Genomic DNA, 23,275 nt, shown 5'->3' on the forward strand with positions numbered 1-23,275 from the left:
GACTAAAGCTCCAGAAACAGTGGGATGAGTCATCAGTAGCCGCACTGGGGGAAAGGGGTTGGCGGGGGGGGGGGTGCACAACACAGGTTTGAATGGACTGTCCATCAGCTGTACAGAGATGTGAATACACCTCCATCCTCATCTGAAGCCAGCCGGCTCTGCCCTTTTCTGCTGCATGTCATAATGACCCCCACCTTTCTACACAGAAGACATTTCCAGTGTTGTTTCTACTCTAACAGAGTACATACATATGTGCCCTGTAAGATGTGAATATGTCTCTAACTCCCTGTCACATGTCTCAGTACCTTAAACCAGAGAGGGGAGTCAATAACGAGGACCTGATGTTCTCCAATTACACACATTACACACTGACCCTCCCATCTGATTTTAATCACAAACCATGACCTTCAATCGTCCACAGGCAAGCAGCCATACTAATTAATCAGGAAAATTGGTATTGGACATGATTATATTTAGTATACTGAAATGGTATGACAAATGTGACACTGTTAAAGATGCAACAATTTCCATCCCACACACATACAGTCGTCCTTGAACATTACTGAAATGGCCCTGCTGTAATGCCATTGACACCAAATGTTGCTGGCTGACAAAGAAAGAAACATGATTTAGCATTACAGTTTATCACTGTTTTAAAATGTACTTGTTTTTTTATTTATATATCCAAGGAAATAAATAGTTATGGATTTTTAAAAAGAATTAACAGTGTCAGATTCCCCTGAAAACACTATAGACAAACATGAATATTCAACATCCATAGTCATTTTTATTTTTATTCAAGCAAAACAACCATTCTAATTCACACATAGTATAAGTGTCACATTGACACACTGACAATGTCAATTTTCAGTGGGTGCTTCTGAGCAGCTTCGCTATTCACATTTTTCATATTAAATATGCTTTCTCTTATCAACACCATTTAAAATAAACATTATACAAAGTCATTCTGTAAAACAATAATGTATCATAAACATACAGGATAGATTAGACCAGCAACACTGACCAAAATTATATACTCAAAACAGTAAAAACTTTGCTTTTTAAAGAATGTAACTCAATTAAACCATAGTTTCTCAGACGTGGTCCTCGCCCTTCTGTATAGTGGGCTCTGTTCCAACCACCATTGCAATCCTTGAATTTTAACAAGTCGCACATTTGTCTCAACTAATTGTTCCTTTTTTAATGTCGATTGAGGTATGAGTTACCCCATCTCTGAATGGTCCATATCCCCAGGACTTTTAACAGTCAGATCAACTGATGCTTCATTTCATGCAATTTGCTATATGGCAAAGTATTACTTTAGAAAGGTTGCATTTTTTACATTTTGATAAAATTATAGACTAACTGGCTAGTTCAAAGAATTTTATGGAAACAAGCCAAACTGCACCGCATTAATAATTTGTGCAAGAGTTGAAAACACAGTTTCAGCTAACTTAATTGATCGAGAGATTGGTTGTATAAACCCCTGATCTTATAAGCTTCAAAGACGATACATTTGATGTGATGTTCTAAACACAGCCATAACTAAATTATTTATAAATGTTTAAGCTGTTAAATACAGCTCAGATTTTATGAGATTCATCTTAAGTCATAAATCATTAAGTATTTACGTTAGAGGCACAGGCATAACGGGATTTGGCATGAAAGTAGTTTGCTGTGATTTCAGGCATTCAGAGAAGGAAAGTATGGTAGATACAGTGACTATACCTGAAATACAGTAACTGTCCCTTGCTTCGGTACTACTGTGATTCTACTGCTGATGGCTCAGATCATTCCAAGGGGAAGCTGACATTGACCAACCCTGACACAGCATTATACCCAGTGCTGAAAAAAACAACAACAGAGCAGACCAACCCGAGCTGTCTCCTCTTTGAAACAGTTCTCTCAGGTGACCAAGTGGACATCCACTCACACTCACACACACACACACACATACACACACAAGCTTATGCTCAGAAGTTGTGAATAGAGTGGGAAGGCAGTACATCGATGAGACAGCAGCACAGAACAGCATACTGTAACAGCAGTTTTCCTGAGAGACTTTAACTTCAGTCACCAGTGCAGAAGCAGGCAGATCTCCAGCTTTACTTTGAAAAGGACAGAAGAGAGCTTCAGCTACTCCAGTGTTCAGGAAGTGACTCACTCTCCCTTGTTCTCATTAGGAGTCCCACTGAGTATTTTTAGGTCATGGGGACTTCTGAGTGTTGGAGCCTCCTCCTGCACCCTTTTTCTGATCTGGAGGGGCGCGTCTTGGCAGGCAATTGGGTGGAAGGGTGTGGCTTAGCCAAAGGGGGTGCTGTAAAAGAGGTGTGGTACTTACAGGTGGGTGGAGCTATTAGAAACATCACTCCATTTGGCTTCCAATAGCCCATGAACTCATACAGGTCATTGGTTAATCACATGGCTTTGGCAGGCTGGTGATTGGCTGAAAGCTGGTCACGCTGGTGTAAAGGTCTGGCTGATGGAAGATTTGGCGGAGCTGGCAGGCCATTCCCCCAATACCCTGATAGCATCTCCTCGCTATGCTGGAGCATCAAGGTGTGTCTGTGGTCATGGGGGAGGAGGAACTGCTAATGGCTGCAGGCAGAAATGCAAAAGCAGCCGTGAGCGAGAGCTCAAACAAGGACAACAACTGAGCTTATTTGTGCATAGCACTGCTACGTTCACACACATAACTGAACTTCCTCACTCTCTCTCTCTCACACACACACACATAACTGAACCTCCTCCATCCCCCTCTCTCCCTCTCTCTCTCTCTCTCTCTCACACACACACACACACATAACGGAACCTCCTCCATCCCCCTCTCTCCCTCTCTCTCACACACACACACACACACATAACCGAACCTCCTCTCACACACACACACATTGTGGCAGCTACATTCAGCACAATGAATGTGCAGCTGAGCACAGTGCGGTGCAGAAGCAGCACTGTTCCTCAGGGAAGAAAAATGAGCAGCGGAATCCTGGAGTACGACACACCTGTCAATCACACACAGGAAGCGCGGCCACTTGGGTGGGCGAGGCGGGGGTACTCACAGCAGCGTGAGAGTTCTGGGCGGGGAGGTAAGATGGAGGGGGGGACAGCACACGCTGGGGGATGTAGGCATCCACAGGAGGCTGAGTCTGAGAGTCGAATATGGCAGACAGAGCTAGAAGGAGCACAGGTATTCAGTAAAGAGCGCCACGCTATTTGGTCATGTCCCTGAGCAAAAAATCCTCAACTAAAAACAGTTTTCATCAGGTATGCATGTTTATTGGGATGTTCTACATTCAGTTCTCATCCAAGGAGCAGCTTGTATTAGGTGATTGTGTGTGTGTCTGTGTGTGCGTGTGTGTGAGTGAGAGTGTGTGTGCATGTACGCACATACCCCTGTTGGCTCTGGAGTCTGCGTCATTCTCGCACACAGCACTCAGGAACTCATCCACCTGCTTGAGAGAGAGCGAGTTGTGCAGTGTCTCCAGGGGGTAGATAGAGGGCACCAGAGAGCAGCCCTCAAACCCTGCAGCAGAGAAAGCAGCCCCCCCTCCCCATGGTGAGCACACTCTAAACATGGCGTCACTGCATTTCTGTGCATCGGTTTGAAATGCGAACCTCTTCTAAGTCTGCTCTGTAGGCTTGTCACGAGCGTGGCTGTGATTTCACGCAACCTGCTGAATCTCACAGGAAAATGAAGCAAACGGAAAGTAGATTTAAGCTAAAACTGGATTACTACGTTCTCAAAACGTCATCTATGGAAGCTAAAGCTGAAGGTGTAAAATCACTTAAAAGAATCCACAGGCTGAGGGAACTCTTTTTTATGTCATATCCAACCGGAATATTTTTTTGGAATCCATAAATTAACAAAAATATTCTTACTTCAAACATATCACAGTTCTGCTAGGACCCCACTAGAGGGTGCCAGCTCCCCGGTCTTATTCCATTACCTATCATTGTTTTGTGATAATTTGTTTCAATTATTGTATGTATTGTAATAGTGTTACTGCAGTGTTTGGTTACTGCAAGTTTGGTGTCGTTAGCATAGTTGCCATAGCCTCACTTGTTAGTCGTGGTATTCCTGTTCCTAGTTTTCTGCCACTAGATGTTTGGTCTTTGTGTTTGCAGAAATGGTCCTGTGTTTCTGTAATGCAATGTTTCTAGCCCTAGTTCTCCCTGTTGGGTATTTTCCTGTTGTTTTGCATTTGTAATGACTTGGAAAACCCTGCTTGCATGCCTTTGTGACAACACATGGAGAAAAGAGACAGCACCGGGCATTTTGCCTGAAACATGTCTGGCTATGGCAGGAGGGTGTTTCCACCAGACGGAGTGAGTCTGACACCTTATCAATCCGTTTGTGAAGCTAGTCTGGCTCTGTGCTGGTTTCTGTTTTAATACGTTCTGCACACACACCTTGTCTATGTCTTACACATCTGGTAGCTACAACCATTCATATACTGTACAGACTTGGACAGACAGCACATTCGCCACAAAAGTAGAAGAAGTCTATAACGTTACATTACATTATTGGCATTTGGTAGACGCTCTTATCCAGAGCGACGTACAGTTGATTAGACTAAGCAGGAGACATTCCTCCCCTGGAGCAATGCAGGGTTAAGGGCCTTGCTCAAGGGCCCAGCGGCTGTACGGATCTTATTGTGGCTACAGCGGGATTAGAACCACCGACCTTGCCTGTCCCAGTCCTTTACCTTAACCACTACACTACAGGCCGCCCCTGTATAAAGATGAATCACAAAGGGAAATCTCAAGCATGGATCAAATGGAGTTAACCTCAATGCCTCAACAATGGCTGGTGCTGCCCTAGTCCAGCCCACATTATTAGGACACCCGAACGCACACACATGGATCACTCCGCAAAGGTGGATCCACAAGATCTTTCAGCAGAAAGCTCTTCCCGGTGGATCACTAAGATCAACTTGAGGTTTCCTCCAAGTGGATCATTCAGCACAGATCCCTAAGATCAGCTCACTCCATTCTCATCCAGGTCCAAAGATTCAGTATCTCTGGAAGTAGTGCTGGTCATGTGATCAGTTAAAAGGGTTAATAATATATTCCTGAAACAAACCCTACATAGATAATGTATGTGCATAATATCATACGCACATACATCCATCTATTTCAGAACACTGAATTGTAACGTGAGTGGTGCAAACCTTTGCAGGAAGCTGCAAACAGGAAGTGAAATGACTGCTATGGTGAAAGTTCAAGTCATTGGGTGAAGAATAAAAGAGGATGAATCATTCCAGAAAGGCCTTTCGTAACCATGGCAGCACATTCGTATAATGTGGAGCACATTATCAGGGTTTTTCATCGTGATAAAGAATAAGTGCTCCCAATGTGCTTCAAAAAGACATGCAGAACACAGGAAGAGGATGGGTACAGAATGAAGAAGACGTACCATTAGTCGGATGATTTGCATATGACACAGAAAATCTCTTAACTGCCGGCATAGAGAACAACTCTGAGGAAATAAAACAAAGGTTGTTGGCGTTACTCTGAGGTTAAACACCAGAGGGCGCTGTGGTGCTGTTTGGGCTGAGGATATGTAGCAGATAAATCAGGTTGTTGGTTTGTGGAGGTGTTAATAATGTGATCTGAGTAGCACAAGGAGGGAAACGGCTGTGAGTGTCAGTAGTGTTATTGTAAAAAGTAAAACCAGGTTAGAGAACAGAAGCTCATATTAAGACTGAGAAGATGGGGGTAGGGGTTGGGAAGGATCGGGTGAGAGGGGGAGAGGACGTGTTAGACTCCTGAAGAGAATTCATGGTCTCAGCATTTCCCACTAGTCAGTGAAAATAGACAGAGAGGCTGCCTCTGGTGGTTTATGAAACGCTAAAATGCAAATATACCCTGAGCTGTAGAGCTGCACTGCAGAGTTTTAAGATGGATGATGAAAGGTTCACCTTTAATATAAAAAAGAAGGCCGAAACAACAGGGACCTCAGAGAGTGCCTTCAGTGTGAGCTTACAGTGAGTGGCTGGCTCAATGGTTAAACCACTGGTGCCCTATCTCTGACCTGCAGTTTGGTTCTCCTGACTCTTCCTCATGTGACCGAGAGATCTCTGGATGGTGCCCTGGTCACCTGCACAGATCTGCCCACCTCACTTTGTCCTTGACTGATGAGGGCTAGGGGAATTTTGGGAACACTGCCTGCGTAGTGTGTTGGGTAAGAATCCTGCCCTTGAACAGCCTGCGGGGGGAGTTATGTTACTATGTAACATGCAAACATTTGAACAATGCAGCAGTCCCTGTCACCGTGACGCCAGTGGAGACAATGATTCACACCAAGGTCATGCACATGTGATTGCTGCTCCAGGCCTGCGCTGGCCTGACTGTGCAGGATTACTATCAGAGTTCAGCCAATGGCAGTGTTTGGACAAAGACACTGCTGTAGCAGCAGACACATGTACACGGAACATGGCAGCAGGCGTGTGGGGAGAGCCCTGGGCCGAGAGTGTGAACGTGAGCGTGTCAGGAAGCTTTGCGAGAGGCTGTTCTCACGCTGCAGAGCCGCAGAAACCTGGTACCAACCTGCTGCGTTCTGCCGAGCCTCCGGGGACTGGTGTGAGCAGGAGGGGAACAGCCGGTGGCCCGCGCCACGGGAAGCGTCATAGAGAGCCTGCGCAGAGACCAGCAGACAAACACACAAACAGGAAATGAACACAATCAGATTCAGACCGCGTGTTCGGATGACTGAACATGCAGATATCTTCTGCAGAGATCCGCAGGTTCAGTAGAGCCGTGTATTCAGCACTGTGTGTTCGCTAGGGTTGTGTTTTCAGTGGAGCCCTGAGTTCCGTAGTCCTTTGTTCAGTTGAGCCGTGTGTTCAGTAAACCCTGCTGAAGAAAACAGCTGATGCTAAAATCTAGTAGCTGGTTGATCAGTTCAGACCCGCTCCATACTCAACATGCTTTGACCAGCTTAAGCTATGTTTTGAAATACCTGGTAGCTGGTAATTTGAAGGTGATCATAGCTGGATTTTACACCAGGGAAATCATGTGTTCATGTTGACCATCTACCTCCATGTCGCTGATTTTGTGACTGCGAATGAGGGCTCTCTTCTGAATGCTGATAGGCTCAGAACAAGGCGAGCCCTGGTCAGGCTCTTCTGGTGATAGGTCCTCAGGGCTGTACATATCCAGCTTTCTCTGCAGACCCAAAAAGAGATCACCCTGTACCCAGGTTAGCCCCCCTGAAGCCCCATAGTACAGCACTCATTACATATTCGCACAACAGAAAGCATAGGCATCTTGTCATCCACATAGGAGGGGAAACCCCACCCTCTCACCTCAGCAGAGGCCGGGCGGAACCCAAACCCCAGGGGGGGCTTGTCCTGGTCCTCACACCCCCTCACCCCCGGGCTGAAATGCAGCTCCACGTGGAAACGTTCCTCTGAAGAGGGGTCCTAAAGTGCACACAGTATCTCAACAGGAGGCAGCATTGGGCAAGCCAGCGGAGTAAGGCAGAGATGGGGGGGCTCCGCATACCTTGTTGTTATCCTCGTACAGCATGATGACAATCTGAGTCATGTAGTTCAGCTCAGAGACTGCATTCAGGTAATCCATGGCACGCTTCCACTGCTCATCTTTCTCCTCCTAAAACAGACAGACACACACACACGCACATATAATACTGATCTAGCATCTTGCTAACTCTGTCACACTAACTTCCTGCTCGCCAGTCATAGAGATATTGATGGTCTCAGAGAGTCATGCGGATATTGAGCTAGTCACGCACAGTCATTTAGTCATACTGAGTCAGACTCACTGGGTCATACTTATACTGAATTTGTCTCATAGGTCATACAGATACTGAGTTAGTCTCATACAGATACTGAGCTAGTCTCACTGTGTCATCCTCACATCGAGTAGCCCCCCATAGCGGAAGATGCTGAGCAGGGAGTGGACGTGACTCTCGCTGGTGAAGTACAGCCTCGTTCGGACGTGGCGTCCGGGGGACATCACTCCACGGGAGTACCTGAGGACACCCCAAAACCCCTTTTAACAGAGCAGAAATGGTGTTCATACTTAGAATCACAGCGTTGGTGGAGTCAGTGCATTTGGGCTGACCATGCTTTCATTCGGTTTTTTTCATCACAACTTGGCCATCTGACTCATTCATTTTCACATGCTTTATGGCTGGACAATTGAAAGAAAGATTATGGCGACGTGTTAGTTCCTGGACTGTTTACATTCTAGGCTAGCAATGTACCAGCTAGATATAGCAAGCCATTTTTGGGGTTAAGAGTGCAAATACCACAGGAAATTGAAGGCAACAGCACTATAGTTATCGAAATTAAGTTTTAAATTTGTTGCTGTGGTTCACTTATTGCTTCATTGTGTGAGATTTATTACAGTTCACAGAGGGTTTGAAGTTTTATTTGACCACATTGGCAAGAGCGAGTACATTACAACTCAGCCAGTTTGTGCTGCATCTAGAGTCTCTATTTCCCAAAATTGATCATCCAACATAATAAGGTGTTCACGTGGGCCTTTGGGGGTGTTTGGGCTGAGACTCACAGTGGGTGGAGCTTGTTGACAGCTTCATCCTCATGTGTCCTCTGAAGGTCCAGCTGAATCTTCTTCACCAGAGGGAGACAGTATGCATAGGAGATCTCCAGCTTCTCCTCTCTGTTTATGCCGTACTCCTGCCCAGAGGGGGTGGGACGTTCCGTCAGTGTGTGGGTTCTGGTGCTGACAGGGGTTTGGGTGTTGGGGTTTGGGTGTTGACAGGGGTTTGGGTGTTGGGGTTTGGGTGTTGACAGGGGTTTGGGGGTTGAGGTTTGAGTGTTGTGGTTTGGGTGTTGACAGGGGTTTGGGGGTTGGGTGTTTGCGGATTGGGTGTTAACAGGCGTTTGGGTGTGGGGTTTTTGGTTTGGGGTGTGGGTGTTGACTGGCAGCCCTGGGCTCTGACCTGCGGGATGATGATGTCGGCCAGTGCTCGGGACAGTCGGAAGAGCTCTGGCGTGTGCTCCAGCCCCAGGGACGCGTTGTGCTGCACGTCGTACTTGATGCAGTCGTAGATGTCGGGGATCTTGCTGATGTCATAGCGGCCGTTCTTGGTGCGGAAATCACGCTCCAGTTTGGACCAGCGCTGCAGCATGAGCTCCAGGGTCTCGCTGTGGTACAGCTGCAGATCTGAGAAGTGCAGAGTAACCATGAATAACCAGATTAACCAAGAGTAACCATGAGTAACCAGATTAACCATGAGTAACCATGAGTAACCATGAGTAACCAGATTAACTAAGAGTAACCATGAGTAACCATGAGTAACCGAGAGGGAGACCCTTCCTCAAATCCCTACACTGCAAAAACCAAAAAATACATACATTTCAACTTGTATTGAGACTTATATTGAGAATCCTTTAATTCCTTTCATTTTTTGCCAGTTAGGACAAAAATATTGCCAATGACGTAAGACAGTTTAAAGATTTGCCAATGGGGTAAGAAAATTTCAGTTGTCAAGCATAGTTAAACTTTAAACTTAAAATAAGCTATTTTCTACTCAATTGAAAAATATAAGATATTTCAGTTTTATTACAAGACGAAAATTATTGTAAAGACAGTCGTTTCTTTCAGTGTAAAACCACCTCCTCCCTCAACCTACCCTACCTCACATTTCTCCTCCCTAACCCCTGCCTCTTTTCCCTCACTCTTCCTCTCCTTTCTCACCCCACCTCTCTTTCCCAATCCAACCCACTCTCCTAGACTTTCAGCTCCACCAGGGAGCTCCGTCACACTTCTCTGAAGATCAACATGAGCACCGGACAGAAAGACGGACAGACCGGTGGATGTGGGGTCATCCAGCCTCCTCCGGATCTGAGAGGTGAGGCTCTGGATGAGGCTGTACACCTGGTCACACGTCCTCACTGGGTTCTCCACTGTCCTCATAGAATTCACCAGAGAAACACTGCCTGTGGGAGCAAGCTGCACACGTACACAGTTACAGTACACAATTAAAACACACACCTTCACACCACACACACACACACACACACAAACTACCACACACACACGTCAAATTAAAAAAATTGTACATACAGGCACAAACAACAGAAACACATGCAGATTTCTGATGATATACACAAGTTCTATGAACAAATTCTTCAACTAATTAAGCAGGAAAATGAGACAGCATATGCCTGACAGTCCTGTTATCCGGCCATAATTCTCACTTAGAGAACACAGGTCTCTAAATCTATAAATGTTGATTACCTTTGTAAAAGCTTTATGATAATTAATGTCCTGTACTAAAGACAGAGGGTGACTGTTACAGTTTTAGATGGATTTTGTGAGGGTTACCTTGCGGTAGTCGTCCTCGGTGAAGTCCTGCTTCTTCTGCATGATGTCATGCAGCCGGGCTTTAACGCGCTGCTGGCAGCCAGTCAGAGAGTCACTGTCACTGTCCAACAGCCCGTTCATGTTGGCACTCTTAACCATCTGAACCAAGATGGGTGTGAGCTCGCCCTCTAGAGCCAGCAGCCCCTGTACACACACACACACACACACACACACACACACACACACATAACAGACTCATGCTAGGAAGATCAGCATATATTCACAGATATTCACATGAAATAATAATAAAAGTCAGTGGTGACCGAAAGCAGATTGAGAACACGGAAGGCAAAATTGGTTGGTCAGGGGCAGTGCTGTTTACCTTGGCAAAAGCAGCGGCCGTCATCTGCACCCGGCCCTCGTCCGAGGCGTAGATCTTCAGGTCGTGGCGGTAGGTGCTGTGGAGGCGGAGCAGGCCACAGCCTGGGAACCCAGCATAGTCGCCTAGTAACCAGCAGAACAGATAACGGATCACTGCACACAGTTCCACAACAAAACAGTTACACAAAGTGTACTGAAGTCAATGCATGAATAAAATGTGTTAACAATAAAACATATTAATCCAAACACAAGGTAATCATGGTAAAAAATCCACACACATTCCCCAAAAAATCATACAGTCTGTTCTTTACGTATCTATTCTACGTAAAATTAAATAAATGCACATACCTTTTCTAATACATTTTATGAGACATAAAATTATTTTGTATTTTGGTGCAGATTGGGGTAAGATACAGTTAGTTTTTTGGGGTACAGAGTTGAGTAAGGTTTACTGGGGTGCAGTAAGTCAGATTAGTTACAGTCGGTTTACTGGGGTACAGTAAGTGGGGTTAGGTACAGTTGGTTTAGTGTGGTAGAAAGAGTGGGGTAAGGTACAGTCAGAGATTGGAGCAGAAAGAGTGGGGTAAGGTTCAGTTGGAGTGGGGTACAGAGAGTGGGAAAGGTACAGTCAGAATAGAGAATAGTGGGGTGAACACAGAACACATCCCTTCTTACCACAGTCTATGGGGGACTCACAGCCCAAGGACTTGCGACCAGCTAATTCCCCGAAAGAACAGACAGGGAGAGAAGAGGAGAGATGATGTAACAGAGGGATGAAATGCGTATCTTCCCCCCAACACCTATTTTCATCCTGATAGTGTGTTTGCACTGTATGTTAGCAGGGACAGGTTAATGATGTAATCCTTACCAAGCAAGAAAACTGTCAAGCATTCTTAACGCTCTCCATTGCCATCATATAGATTGATTAAAAGCGTATCCCAGATATGTTTCTCACTGCCAATAGTTTACAGTTATGGCATAACTAGCATTCACTAAAACAGTGAATTGATAGAATTTTATATGAACCCCTCTTTTGGATAGTTCCTGTATAAGGAACCTGCACTAAACCATTAAAATATATAGTATGACTACTGTTATTAATGAACTTTATTGCTATTGGCCCCTTTGAGTGGGGAATATAGCTAAATGCCACCAATGCATTCTGTGATGAAGGCAGTACAGTCCACTGAGTACCTGAATCCTTTAGAATTTTTAGTGAAAAAGAAAACCAAAAGTTTTACCAGCTCAAATATGTTTTGACACAGTGGGTAGCTCTATTTCAGATACTCAGATGCACAGATATCAGGTCAAACAAGCTACTAGCACTCGCTGGTTGCTCAGCTCATACCAGATCAGTTTATGGCATAGCTGGATTTTACAGCAGGGATAGGATTAACAGAAAACAGCAGTAAGCATTATAAATGACCTTACAGGTGTGAAACTATAAGGTCATTCATCATAAAAAATATCATTCTTGCAAATTTGTTATATTTGTAAATCATTTTGAAATGAGAAACATGTTTTGTGCAATGTACACAGTACAGTGAAACTAGTCTGCCGAGGATTGGGGATTGTGAGTGTAACCACAAACGCAAACACGTTGCCAAATTCCTAAGCCTCAGATTCTATAGACAAATCCAATAGATTAACCAAATGTTCAGCTCCTGCATTCTCTGCATCGTCTCTAAAGACAGGGTTTCCACTGCTGCATTACAATATGGAGCATTCCATGGTGTAGTGATATGGCACACTGGTTTGGAATTTCAGCTCCAATGGAAGAGGACAAAGCTTTAGGGATACAAAATAGAGTATATGATGAGTCTATAGAATCTGCAGCTGCTCTGTGTCAGAGTTACCAACTTGGTCAGGGTGACAGTGTGACAGGGTGAGAGTTCACAGGTCAAAGGTGACTGCTCTACCTCGTCCTCCAGGGTACATGCAGCGGAAGGCCCTGCCCAACTCCTCAGCTTGCACTCTGCCTGTGGGGGTCAGCTCACCTCCCCACTTCAGCACCAGCAGCAACGACGGGCCCACCTTCTGTGAGTCTGAGAGAGAGCTGGGTGAGTGAACACACATACACACACACACACACACAACACGCATGTGCACACATAAAGACACACACACACACAACACGCATGTGCACACATAAAGACACACACACACACACACACACACACAACACGCATGTGCACACATAAAGACACACACACACAACACGCATGTGCACACATAAAGACACACACACACACACAACACGCATGTGCACAGACAAAGACACACGCACACCATACATGTGCACACACACACACAGCATAGCATGCATATTTAATACACACACAACATGCATGCGCACACACACAGACACACACACCATGCATGTGCACACACGCACACACACACACAAAGCTCCCCACAAGTAGTATACACAGCATAGCACACATGCTTAATACACACACATGTAAATAAACAAGCACAACAATACATACACATACATACATTAACACAGAGTTACTTGGTGCCCTCAGAGCATACCTTCCTCCTCGCTCGAGGTTTTGGGCCGCCCATGTGGCAGGTAGGTGAGCTGAACCTTCCTGTTTATCCCAGAGAAGTGGCCATACCTGCAAAAATGAAGAGGACAGAGAACAGCAACAGCCCTTAAATGTCCAACCAATGAGAAAGTCCAGCCAATGGACATGCCCTTAATCTCAACCCAACTAATGTAAAATCACCTGAGTTCAGCACCACACTGTGCTAGCCTGCGGGCTCTGGCACTACTCAGACAACATCCTTCATTGTGCCCTTTCTGCCTGTCCTGGCATTTGCATTGTGCCAAATCTGGTTAAACCATTGTATTGTTCTGTTATATTTACTGTAACACTGACAGAGAGCAGCAGTGTGGCCAATTATGGATTAATCTCTTCTGAACCGTGTGGGTAGAGCTGATGCTCCATTAAGTATTTTCTAAGAGGTCAAATGTTGATAAGAACACAACCAATGAGTTCTTAGTGTGAATTATCAGCATTTAACCCTGGGGAATTATGTACTTGGGAGAGGAAATTCAAATGTAATTGAAAAATGTCTTCTGAGTTGTGAACTAGCAGCAGGATATCACTTGTTCCTTTGGCTGTCGGTGCTGTTTGAGGAAGAGGTGGGCAAGCTTAGGGTCTGAAGGGGAAGGGAATGACAGGTATTGCTGAGAAGACCACAGCACACACAAAATGGCGGTCCGTCTCTATCCTGCATGAATCCCAAAAGCCATGGAGAGCGTGTTGCTCCTATTCCTGCCTCCACTGGCTTATGGGCTTCATTAGAGGACATGGTTAGAGTGTCAGTGAGAAACATGAGCATGTCACTGGGATGTCACTGGAATGCCTAATGGCTGTTGCCATGGTGCTAATAGCAAAGAACAATAAACCGTTTAGTCTTGTTAAAAACAACGGGATATAGAAGTGCATACTGATAGTCATTCATGCTGGACTCCCTTCACAGTGAGGGGGAGGGGGAGTGAGGGAGAGAGAGAGAGAAGGAAAGAAGAAAGAGAGGAACAGTAGTTAGAGCCAGTTCTATGCGGGAAAACAACAGATACTATTTCTGTCCATTTCAGTGGACAGGGGTTTGTAAATACACTGCAAACATTTTGGAACATTGGCTAACAAGTAAAAGGCTTGAGGGGTTGCCAAAGGACAAAGGAAATACACTAAAGGTAAAAGCTGTATGAAGTGAATGGTAGAAATTAGCTGTTCAATAACAACAGTTGTGGTGTTTGTGCATCAGCCAGATGGCTGGCTACTTCATGCTATATTGCTTTCTTTCCATAAAAGTGAATACAGGTCAGTTTCAAACATATGCCTTTTTTGATTGCATGAGCGATAATTGTCTTTTGCTGCCATCTACTGCAAAAGACGAAAAGTGTCTTGTATTTTATTGGCATTGGCATTGGCATTGTATAACTTTAATTTTAGGCAGAGCTAGTTTTTTGAAAGTGTGAGGGGTTTTACTGCTTTGACAGTCACAGGAAATTCATGTTTACATTTTGTAGACCAACTTTTAGGATTCTTGTAAGCCAGTTGCCAGTTTTGAAATTCATGTAAGCATTTCTCTTTAAGTACCTTGCCCAAGGATACAAGCGGCTTTCACATAAATTCTAGCAAGCCTGACTAAAGCACAAGGTGAGAACTCCACAACTCACCACATCTGAATGAATGAATTAAAGAATGAATAGGAGGGAGAGAGGGGAACTAAGAGAAATAGCAAGGGAGTCACTGTGCTCATCTCTACGTGCGCTGTCACCTCAGTAAAAAAATAACAAATTGCACGGTGACATACTCGTAGGATGTTATATGCTGTGACTGGACATGTTATGATAGCAACTTCACTTTCATGGTGCTCACACATTACATTAAAGGCCAGTCTAAGTAATGGTAAATACAGACAGTGCTTCCTACAGCCCCAGCATATTCAGGTTGCTGGATCTTCCAGCATAACTGCCATGGTACTGGCTCATTGTTCAGCTGATGACTCACATCTCCAGAACGGTCTTCAGTTGTCCCAGTTTGGACTTCTTCTCTTCGACTTCACAGTCACTGTGCTGCCCTACGTCTGCCAGCAGCTGCCGAGCGATGTCCAGAACCTCCTGAAAGGAGCACAAGTGGCACGTTTCTCACATTACTGACACTGACTCCTTTTACTGACACTCAGGACTGACAACTCATGTGTGACTCATAGCAAGAGCACATGACTCATATTAAGGACATTGACTTGTATTATTGACACACGACTCACATTATTTATCACTAATATGACTTACTGATATGTGACTGACATGTGCCTTAAATTAGTGATATGTGACTTATATTTGTAATCAATGTTGAGAATTTCCATAAGATGGACCCAGACGTTGCTCATTCACCTGGAGCTGTTTCGGTTTCTTCAACTTGAGTTTCCCAGTCTTGTAGCCTCCGTATTTCCCAAATAGATCAAAGAACCTGGAAAGTACACACACATATTTGGGTAACTCTAGACAGAGGAACTAGATAGTTATGAAAGGGTTATAATAGGGTTAGGAGAGGTTTATGAGAAGGTCATGTGGGGGGAACAGTTTATGATAAGGTTGTGGGAGGGTCAAGAGAGGCATTTGGGAAACTCACATAGAGTTCCTGACCTCCATCTTCATCTTCTGCTTGGGTGTACGGTCTCCATGTCGGATGATTGCAATGACACAGCGAAGCTCCATCCTACCGAGAATAGGGGACAGGCTCACACTTTGAGAACACTTAGAGCCTCACCCAGAACACACAACCTCTCATTCCTCTTAAAGTACTGAACCTATGTTGTCTGTGTCTCTGGGTCAACATGAACACATTAAGGACCAGCAAAATAGTGCTTTTGCCATCAGGAAATTATGGTTCTCCAGGAACCATAACTGCAAACATTGAACTGCAAACTCAGTCATGTAATGTAAATGCATGCTACATACTCTCTGAGTACAGGATTTTGTCTCCTTGTCAATCCTATTCACTGTACTGTCCAGTATTTGTTTAAATTCAATTCAAGTTTATTTGTATAGCGATTGTTATAGAAGACACTTTACAGAGTAACAAAAGGGCAAAAGTATGAGTCCACTCAGTCCCAGTACGAAAGGCAGTGTTGGTGTGAGGGGCAGAGCACTCACATGGTCCCAGAGGTGGTAGGGACAATGGGGATGTCCTCTGCCTCGATGGGGATGGACCAGGGGATCTGGAACTGAGGAGCCAGCTCCCGCATCACCATGTTTCTAAGAAACAACCAACCAATCAGAAACATGCTCCTGTATCACCATGTAACTAAGGGACAACCAGCCAATCAGATGTTCCTGCATCATTATCATCTTCTAAAGCAACCAGTCAGAGAAACCATCTCCTGCCTCGTCATATTCACCCAAATTGAAACCGGCAGCTGTATCACATGTTCTTAAGCCACATCCAGCCAATTCCTCTCTGCTGTAAAATGCTTTGATCGAATCACACAATGCGCTCTCACCCCAGGATTTTGGCACAGTCGTCGTAGTACTTCATGGAGTTCTTCACGAAGCTGAATCCGTTCACATCGCAGACAAAGGAGTGGCCATTTGCTCGAAGAAGGTCAAAGCCGCACACTGTTTGCTGTAATGAAAGCGTGGGTCAGGAACACGGAATGACACCTACGCCAAACCCCATCGCTTGAATTGTAATGCCAGTGTCTGGGGGCCTGATACCCCCTGCAGTGTGCGCAGCTGTGGCAGAGCGGTGCAGAACCTCACCTTGAAGGCCAGGCACACTTTGCGAGCCACCAGTTTCTCCATGGCAGTGAGCATCACAGGGTAGCGGATCTCTTTCCCCTCGCTGTCCCGCTCCACCTTCCCATCCAGAGCTGGGGACTTACGAGCCTCTGCATGGGCGTAGTCTGGTCCTACGGTGTACACCTGTATGATCATAGGTAAACATACATACACACACAGAAACACACACACATTGGCCTCCATATTTCACACTGTATTTGTGCATATTTATGGTGCTGAAGTGTTGATATGAGTGAAAGAGGTCCTCTACCTTCACATCTGTGCCGTCTGTCGGCATGAACTCCTCATAGATATAGGAGCCTGTCTTTCTAACACTGCTTTCAGACGAATATACGCTGCTCCTACTGCCGATCTGCAGCAGAAGAGGGTGGGAGGGAGGGAGGGAGGAGAGATACATTTTACCCTGCTGTCAGCATATCATTCATCAGTATTATAAATGAGGTGTGTTTATATTATCTTTGCCCATGTGAATTTTCCAGCTAGTGGCAGCACTAACTCAGCACTTCTCTTTTCATAGCTTTTATTCTGCTTACACGCAGATTGCTAAGTAAAGACTGAAAAGTCTTATGTTTACATTAGGGAGACGGTGCATGTGGCATTGCTGTCGTAAGCATGATTTCACCCTCAGGGACATACAGACCCTACGCAGCGTAGCGGCACAACCGCTCTCTGAGTGAGTAAATACCCACAGACGGACAGGTACGGATGTCCCAGCTCACAGTGAAATATGACACCACAATGCGGGGATTCCTGCGCTCAAAGCGCTTTGACACTCTATTTCTGACCCACCATATGGGGCTGTCAGGAATCCCTGACCAGAGGGCATAAGATCACAGTACAGAAATGGGGGGCGGGGGGGGGTCAGGCTAACTCAGCAATAACATATGAATGTCTTAATTAGTACTAACTGAATTACAGCTTATTGGCACACTGAACGTCAATGTTGTGTGTCTAATTAAATCAAATAACAAAATATGCTGTTTGTTATCGCCTTGCTGGTCTTTCCCACCCACACTTTGGGACCAGCAGGCAGCTCTCTTGCATGTTTTATGCTCTGAACAGAAGCTTGCACATGTGAGGTCTGTAATGAAAATGTGGATTTATTTGTTAAGGTGCACTTCCTGAAGAATATCACACAGCTGTGGGACGTCCTGACCTACAGACCTTTCGGAAGAGACGCTGGCTGCCCCCTCCCGCTGAAGAGGGGTAATAGATGTACACGTTGTGGTCCTCTGCACAGACTGGCTTCTCCACAAACGGCTTCTGGAAAATGTCCCCGTTCACCTCCACCTGGTCCTCCCCTTCAACCAGGTTACACTCTGAGAGACAGACAGACAAACAGACGGACTTAAGGTAGGCTCTAAGGGTCCGAGGCCCAGGCTCACCACTGGAGAAAAACTATGAAGTCACAATGTGCAGGATGAAAAAATATATAATATCTCAAAATAAACAATATTGAAGCAAGAACTAAATGAAACTAATTCTTAATAAAGTATCCTATACATTTTGCGTTTACAGTTTATTTTTTTTTAGAATCAATACTATTTCATTGGATAGTTAATAGACTCTGGTAATGAATGTTTTAATGAGTGTGTTGATGTTCCAATGGGTCAGAAGGTAAGAGGGGGTACAGAGAGGAGTGGGTTTTGATCCGCTCACCTTCTGGGGTGTCTGGGTCCCGGTTTAAAACCGCATAGCGGGGCAGATCAATCCCCTCTTCCTGTAGGATGCGGTACACCTCCCTCCTGGAACAGGGGCAATTGGGCAGTCAGAAAACAAACAGCATTCATGCAACACACCAGTTACTCCAAACACCGTTCACACCGTCATATAGACAGACTATGAAAGGGACACACATTTGGCCCTTTTGTTAGCGCACAGGAACTTAATTAACCCTCCTACACATAACTATTAATTTCTCTTTCATTCGCCAGTCCCCAGTCAAGCCCCATAACCACAACTAAACATACTCATTCATGGCCACATCCCTGGTATGTCCTACCTGTCTTGTATGAAGTACTGCATGTTCAGGTCGTTGAGGAGTAAGGGGTTTCTGAGTTTTGCATAACTCACTGCCTTGTCTAGTGGGAATCCTGAAATCACACACACAGATATTCAATTCCTGCTCTCCTTTAACAGGAAATGAAGGAAATGAAGAAAATTAAATATGTTACTGAGGTGTGTAGGTGCATTGTGTATGGGGTGTGTATGATGTTATTTGGGGTGTGTGTTCTATTTAGTGTGATGCCTGTTGGGTGTGACTGGTGTGAAGCGTGTAAGGTATATTTTGGGTGTTAACAGGCTGCATATGGGGTGTATTCTCGGTGGTCATCGGTGGGGAACCTTTGGAGTGGAAGCATATGAGACAGTCACAGAGCGGCCATTTTTCCACAGCCTCGTCCAGAATGACGTCCTCAGGGAAGATGGAGACAGTGATGAACTCGAACCTGCACAGCCTCTCCAGGATCTGCGTCATGGGCTTGGAGTTGGATTTCTTCATCATGCAGCAGATTCCCACCACGATCTGCCGCTCTGGGGGCTGCAGACAGAGCCAGGACAGCTGCTCTTCAGTAATCCCTCCCGCATTGCCCCTTCAAACTGCCACTCACATATCACCAACTGTGATAGGCCCTGCCACATATGTCAGCCCTGTGACCCTTCCCACATTCAGGTCTTCCATGCTACCCCACCACATCAGCACCCCCCGTATTCACCCCTCTTCTATATCTCTGCTCAAGAAAAAATGGACCCATCACATCTGAAATATACTTAGTGCAGCACACTGACAAGAAAGAACAAAAAACTTGATGGTAGCAATGGTCTCCCTCACCATATCAGAGTCCATTTGCATGTCTGTCCTCAAACTGTCCCCTTCTTCATCTCCTTCATCATCCTGACCACCACAAAAGAACAAAGGAGCATTGTTCTGGCTGGGGCTGCTGTGGTCTGCCATTATTTCCCAGCACTGCAAGCGTCACTGACGCACCATGTCATCAGCAGGAAACCAGGCCCAGACACACAGCAGGGAGGGGGGATCTGGAGGATAGATCCGGAAGCTTCTTCCCTCTGGATGAACGTCCCGCTGGTTCTCTGACCCAACTGTCATGTCCTGTAGACAACAGAGACCATTGCAAAACTGTGTAAGTGTGTTAAGTGGTAAATGACAAATCTACTGTACACTGCTAAAACTCCCCAGACAATAAAACACATTCCAACCATCCAACCTCATGACAGACAACATCCCACCAAAAAAAACTAATCCTCAGGAGTCAAAATGGCAGTGTTAAAGTGAGGCTCACATTTCGCTCATAACTTAGCTCACAAGGGTGATGACAGATTGAGATACTAGTGGCTGAAAGACCTCTTCAGGGGACACAAACATTTACAAAGGGATTAACAAAGGCGATTAGCAGAACCAGAGGGCACAATTGGAAACTGGCAAAGGAGAAATTCCGTACAGATATCAGGAAGTATTTTTTCACACAGGGAGAGGTCAATGTGTGGAATAGCTTGCCAGGACATGTAGACAGGCAGAAACACTGGGGTTTTCAAGACCAGTCTTGATACAGTGCTAGATACTATTTCGCTTTTAGGCAAACTGAGCAGTAGGTAAACGTAGGGGTAGGAAAAGGCGAGCATTGCAGGGCTGAATGGCCTGTTCTTATGTTATGTCATTTTATGTTATGTTACATAAACAAGATGATTGTCAACTGTGTGAACCACTAAAAAGCTGACAGAATATATACATCCAGGCAATTAGCAAGTGTAGAAGGAGAGGCTGACATAATGACAGAGTAGAATTCTGGCTCTGGTTTACAGAAAGTAATAGACCAATGAACATGGTACTCCAACCCCCCTTCACAGGCTAATGAACACTCATTCAATTCAATTTTTGTCATATTTTTCATATTTGAAACATTAATGCCACTCTAACATGTTTCTCTTTACAAGAATAAACTATTAGTCTGCAACAGGTGCAAAACCAGTCGCCTATCTCAAGGTTAAAGGGTCCCTACCCCCGCATGTTCTGCTATTCAATCCCCATCAGTGTGAATACAGGAGGGCGGAAGGACATGATCAAAGCTATGTTCAGTCTACTGCAGCTGTTCCTGCGCACTGTGGATTCTAGCACTGCCTTACATGTAAGGGCAGTTTGTGTGGTGGTGCACAGAGAGCGATCAGAGCAAGGGATGTGCCTGAAAAATCCCACTAAAAAGCAACTCTCCATAGCCAAAATATGGCATGTCATAAAAATAAAAGGTACATCTCTCTTTAGTGGGTACAAAGTAAGATGTTGAGCACTAAAACTCGGGTAGAAGGCACGACCATTCACACGCCCAGTCCAGCTAGACACACCCCCAACCCTGAGGGTCATATTCGCTCACAACTCTTCTGCAACTGTCTGACACTGTTACCCTCTGCGTGGCTTTGACAGTTAAGTTACTTCCTCATGTCTCTTACTTCCCCAAATTCCAAATAACGCTACTTTTTCCTTGAAATTATATCAACTGGACGAAGAACAGAACGCAAATACCACTAAAACTAGCAACTCAGCTGATATGAATTCAATCTAGGGAAGAGGTCATGTGTTTGGTTGCATATGGTTGTCACTCCAACCAGCCTAATGTTACTACCTACAACGTTAAGTTGCACTAGATCCTGCAACTAGCAGGCTAAACAGGCTAGACTCGTTTGTATGTAAACCGTAAGAGTCGAAAGCGAAATAGCGCTCGAGCTTCGCCTGTGCTGTTTAGCCCCAAAAGAGGACATACTATGCCGTTTATTATCAAGACTGTTAGTTTAAATAACGATCTAAAAATACAAAACATGAGTTCAAAACTTTGGGGAGATAACACTTATTTGCATTAACATATCAAGACTGTTTTACCTATTTAGCTGTTATTGTAGTTTTGTGAGTTATAACGCCTGAAACTCGCCAGCTGCTCAATATTAGCAGCATACCAAAGTAATAGTTGCGATCTTGTTACTTACATCAAAACTGACTGTTTATTGATGCATGATCATGCCCTCCTCTCTGACAGCTCGAGCTCCAAATACAGCCAACCCCTTTGCAGGACCATTTACTTTCAAAATAATGTACATTTGATCGACGTGAATCTTAGCCACTAGAAGCCTCAAACTGCCAACCAGGGTACCACCCATTTGCAACAAGAGCGACAAATCCCAAAGCTGCCAAGCGAAATCCTCTATCAGTTATGGCTACATCTTCCCAAATCAAGCTCTAGGGACAGGGAGACACCTAGTCGTCAGCTGCCGTACCACAGTCCGGTCGATATGGTACCAGTATGGTACCCAACCCCAAAGCTCCTGTAAGTAGATGAGCCCCAATTATTGTACTCATTATGCCGTCTAGACATTTCCCCCTCACTGTGATTACATTATACATTGTATGTTTTGCAAATTTGAATTAATAGTAATAAAACAGTAAAATGTGAAATTCCAAAAAAAAATCTAAGCCTTGCTGCAGCCTGTTATTTCAGAATTCACAATCAGCTGGATTGGATCTATATTTAGGAAAACATAGTGCAATGTATGCTCACATACACCCTGTTAGTCATGCTCACCAATACTGTACATGCACACTGCAAACACACATACACAAATGTATGTACATTGCACATACACACTCACACTATAGTCTGTCAAAGATCATTCTGCTTAAAAACAATAACCCAGACTCAGTGAAATGCGTGTTTTAATTCAAGAGGGTCATTTTACAGTTTCAAATTAATGTATATCTAAAAATACCTCAGGAGAGTCCTTTATGAAAAGTGTCTTTGACACGCACACACACAGGTATGCATGTTGTGTTCTGGGGGTGTGGGCTAGGGGGTTTGTAATGCAGAGCAGGACTGAGGCTGAGGCAGGAGACTGGTTCAATATAGGGGCTCTTTCTCCCCCTTGTCCCAGCACAGGGGGGAGAGAAAGGCTCCTCTGTGCACTGGCATAAGCAAACAGTGTTCTCTGAAAAACTCACTGTCCCACCCATCTCACACACTTGCGTGCAGACACTCACACGCACACGCCCATCTCGCACGTCCTCCCTCTGCTGGATCCAGCGCAGGGTTATGTAATGTTTTCAGGTGAGCCGGGCAGTGAGACTCCTTCTCTTTCCTCACAGGGACAAGAAAATGTGGGCGAGCACCAGTGCTCACACTGTACTGTGCATTGGGGACCAGGGTTAGTGGGTACTGGGGAATGGGTTTAAAAGGGACTGAGCTTATGGGAGTACATACTGTAAGGAGTACAGGA

At 45.0% G+C, this 23,275-nt stretch overlaps 1 protein-coding gene across 8 annotated transcripts; it reads right to left on the reverse strand.

Moving 5' to 3' along the window:
- Window positions 1–767: 767 nt before the first annotated feature.
- LOC133111284 (inositol hexakisphosphate and diphosphoinositol-pentakisphosphate kinase 2-like) lies at window positions 768–22,062 on the reverse strand. 8 transcript variants are annotated; one of them, XM_061221472.1, is made up of 31 exons: window positions 21,995–22,062; window positions 19,833–20,111; window positions 19,346–19,541; window positions 19,005–19,095; window positions 18,662–18,747; window positions 18,167–18,321; window positions 17,253–17,354; window positions 16,964–17,125; window positions 16,705–16,826; window positions 16,358–16,459; window positions 15,834–15,920; window positions 15,596–15,671; window positions 15,210–15,319; window positions 14,144–14,167; window positions 13,219–13,304; window positions 12,603–12,728; window positions 11,359–11,400; window positions 10,685–10,806; window positions 10,324–10,506; window positions 9,807–9,948; window positions 8,936–9,159; window positions 8,542–8,669; window positions 7,885–7,999; window positions 7,510–7,617; window positions 7,311–7,427; window positions 7,042–7,170; window positions 6,553–6,640; window positions 5,420–5,482; window positions 3,395–3,526; window positions 3,063–3,175; window positions 768–2,598 (listed from the first exon to the last, which is right to left on the reverse strand). In XM_061221472.1, the coding sequence occupies exons 2-31, from the start codon at window positions 19,953–19,955 to the stop codon at window positions 2,572–2,574; spliced, it is 3,381 nt and encodes a 1,126-aa protein (XP_061077456.1). In that variant the 5' UTR covers window positions 19,956–20,111; window positions 21,995–22,062; the 3' UTR covers window positions 768–2,571. The 8 variants fall into 8 exon arrangements, with proteins under 8 accessions (XP_061077456.1, XP_061077455.1, XP_061077457.1 ...); XM_061221471.1 differs by having other exon boundaries at window positions 7,042–7,194; XM_061221473.1 differs by lacking the exon at window positions 14,144–14,167 and having other exon boundaries at window positions 7,042–7,194.
- Between the last annotated feature and the right edge of the window lie 1,213 nt (window positions 22,063–23,275).

Source organism: Conger conger, chromosome 15 (assembly GCF_963514075.1).
Source record: "Conger conger chromosome 15, fConCon1.1, whole genome shotgun sequence".
In the NCBI taxonomy this organism is placed as follows: domain Eukaryota; kingdom Metazoa; phylum Chordata; class Actinopteri; order Anguilliformes; family Congridae; genus Conger; species Conger conger.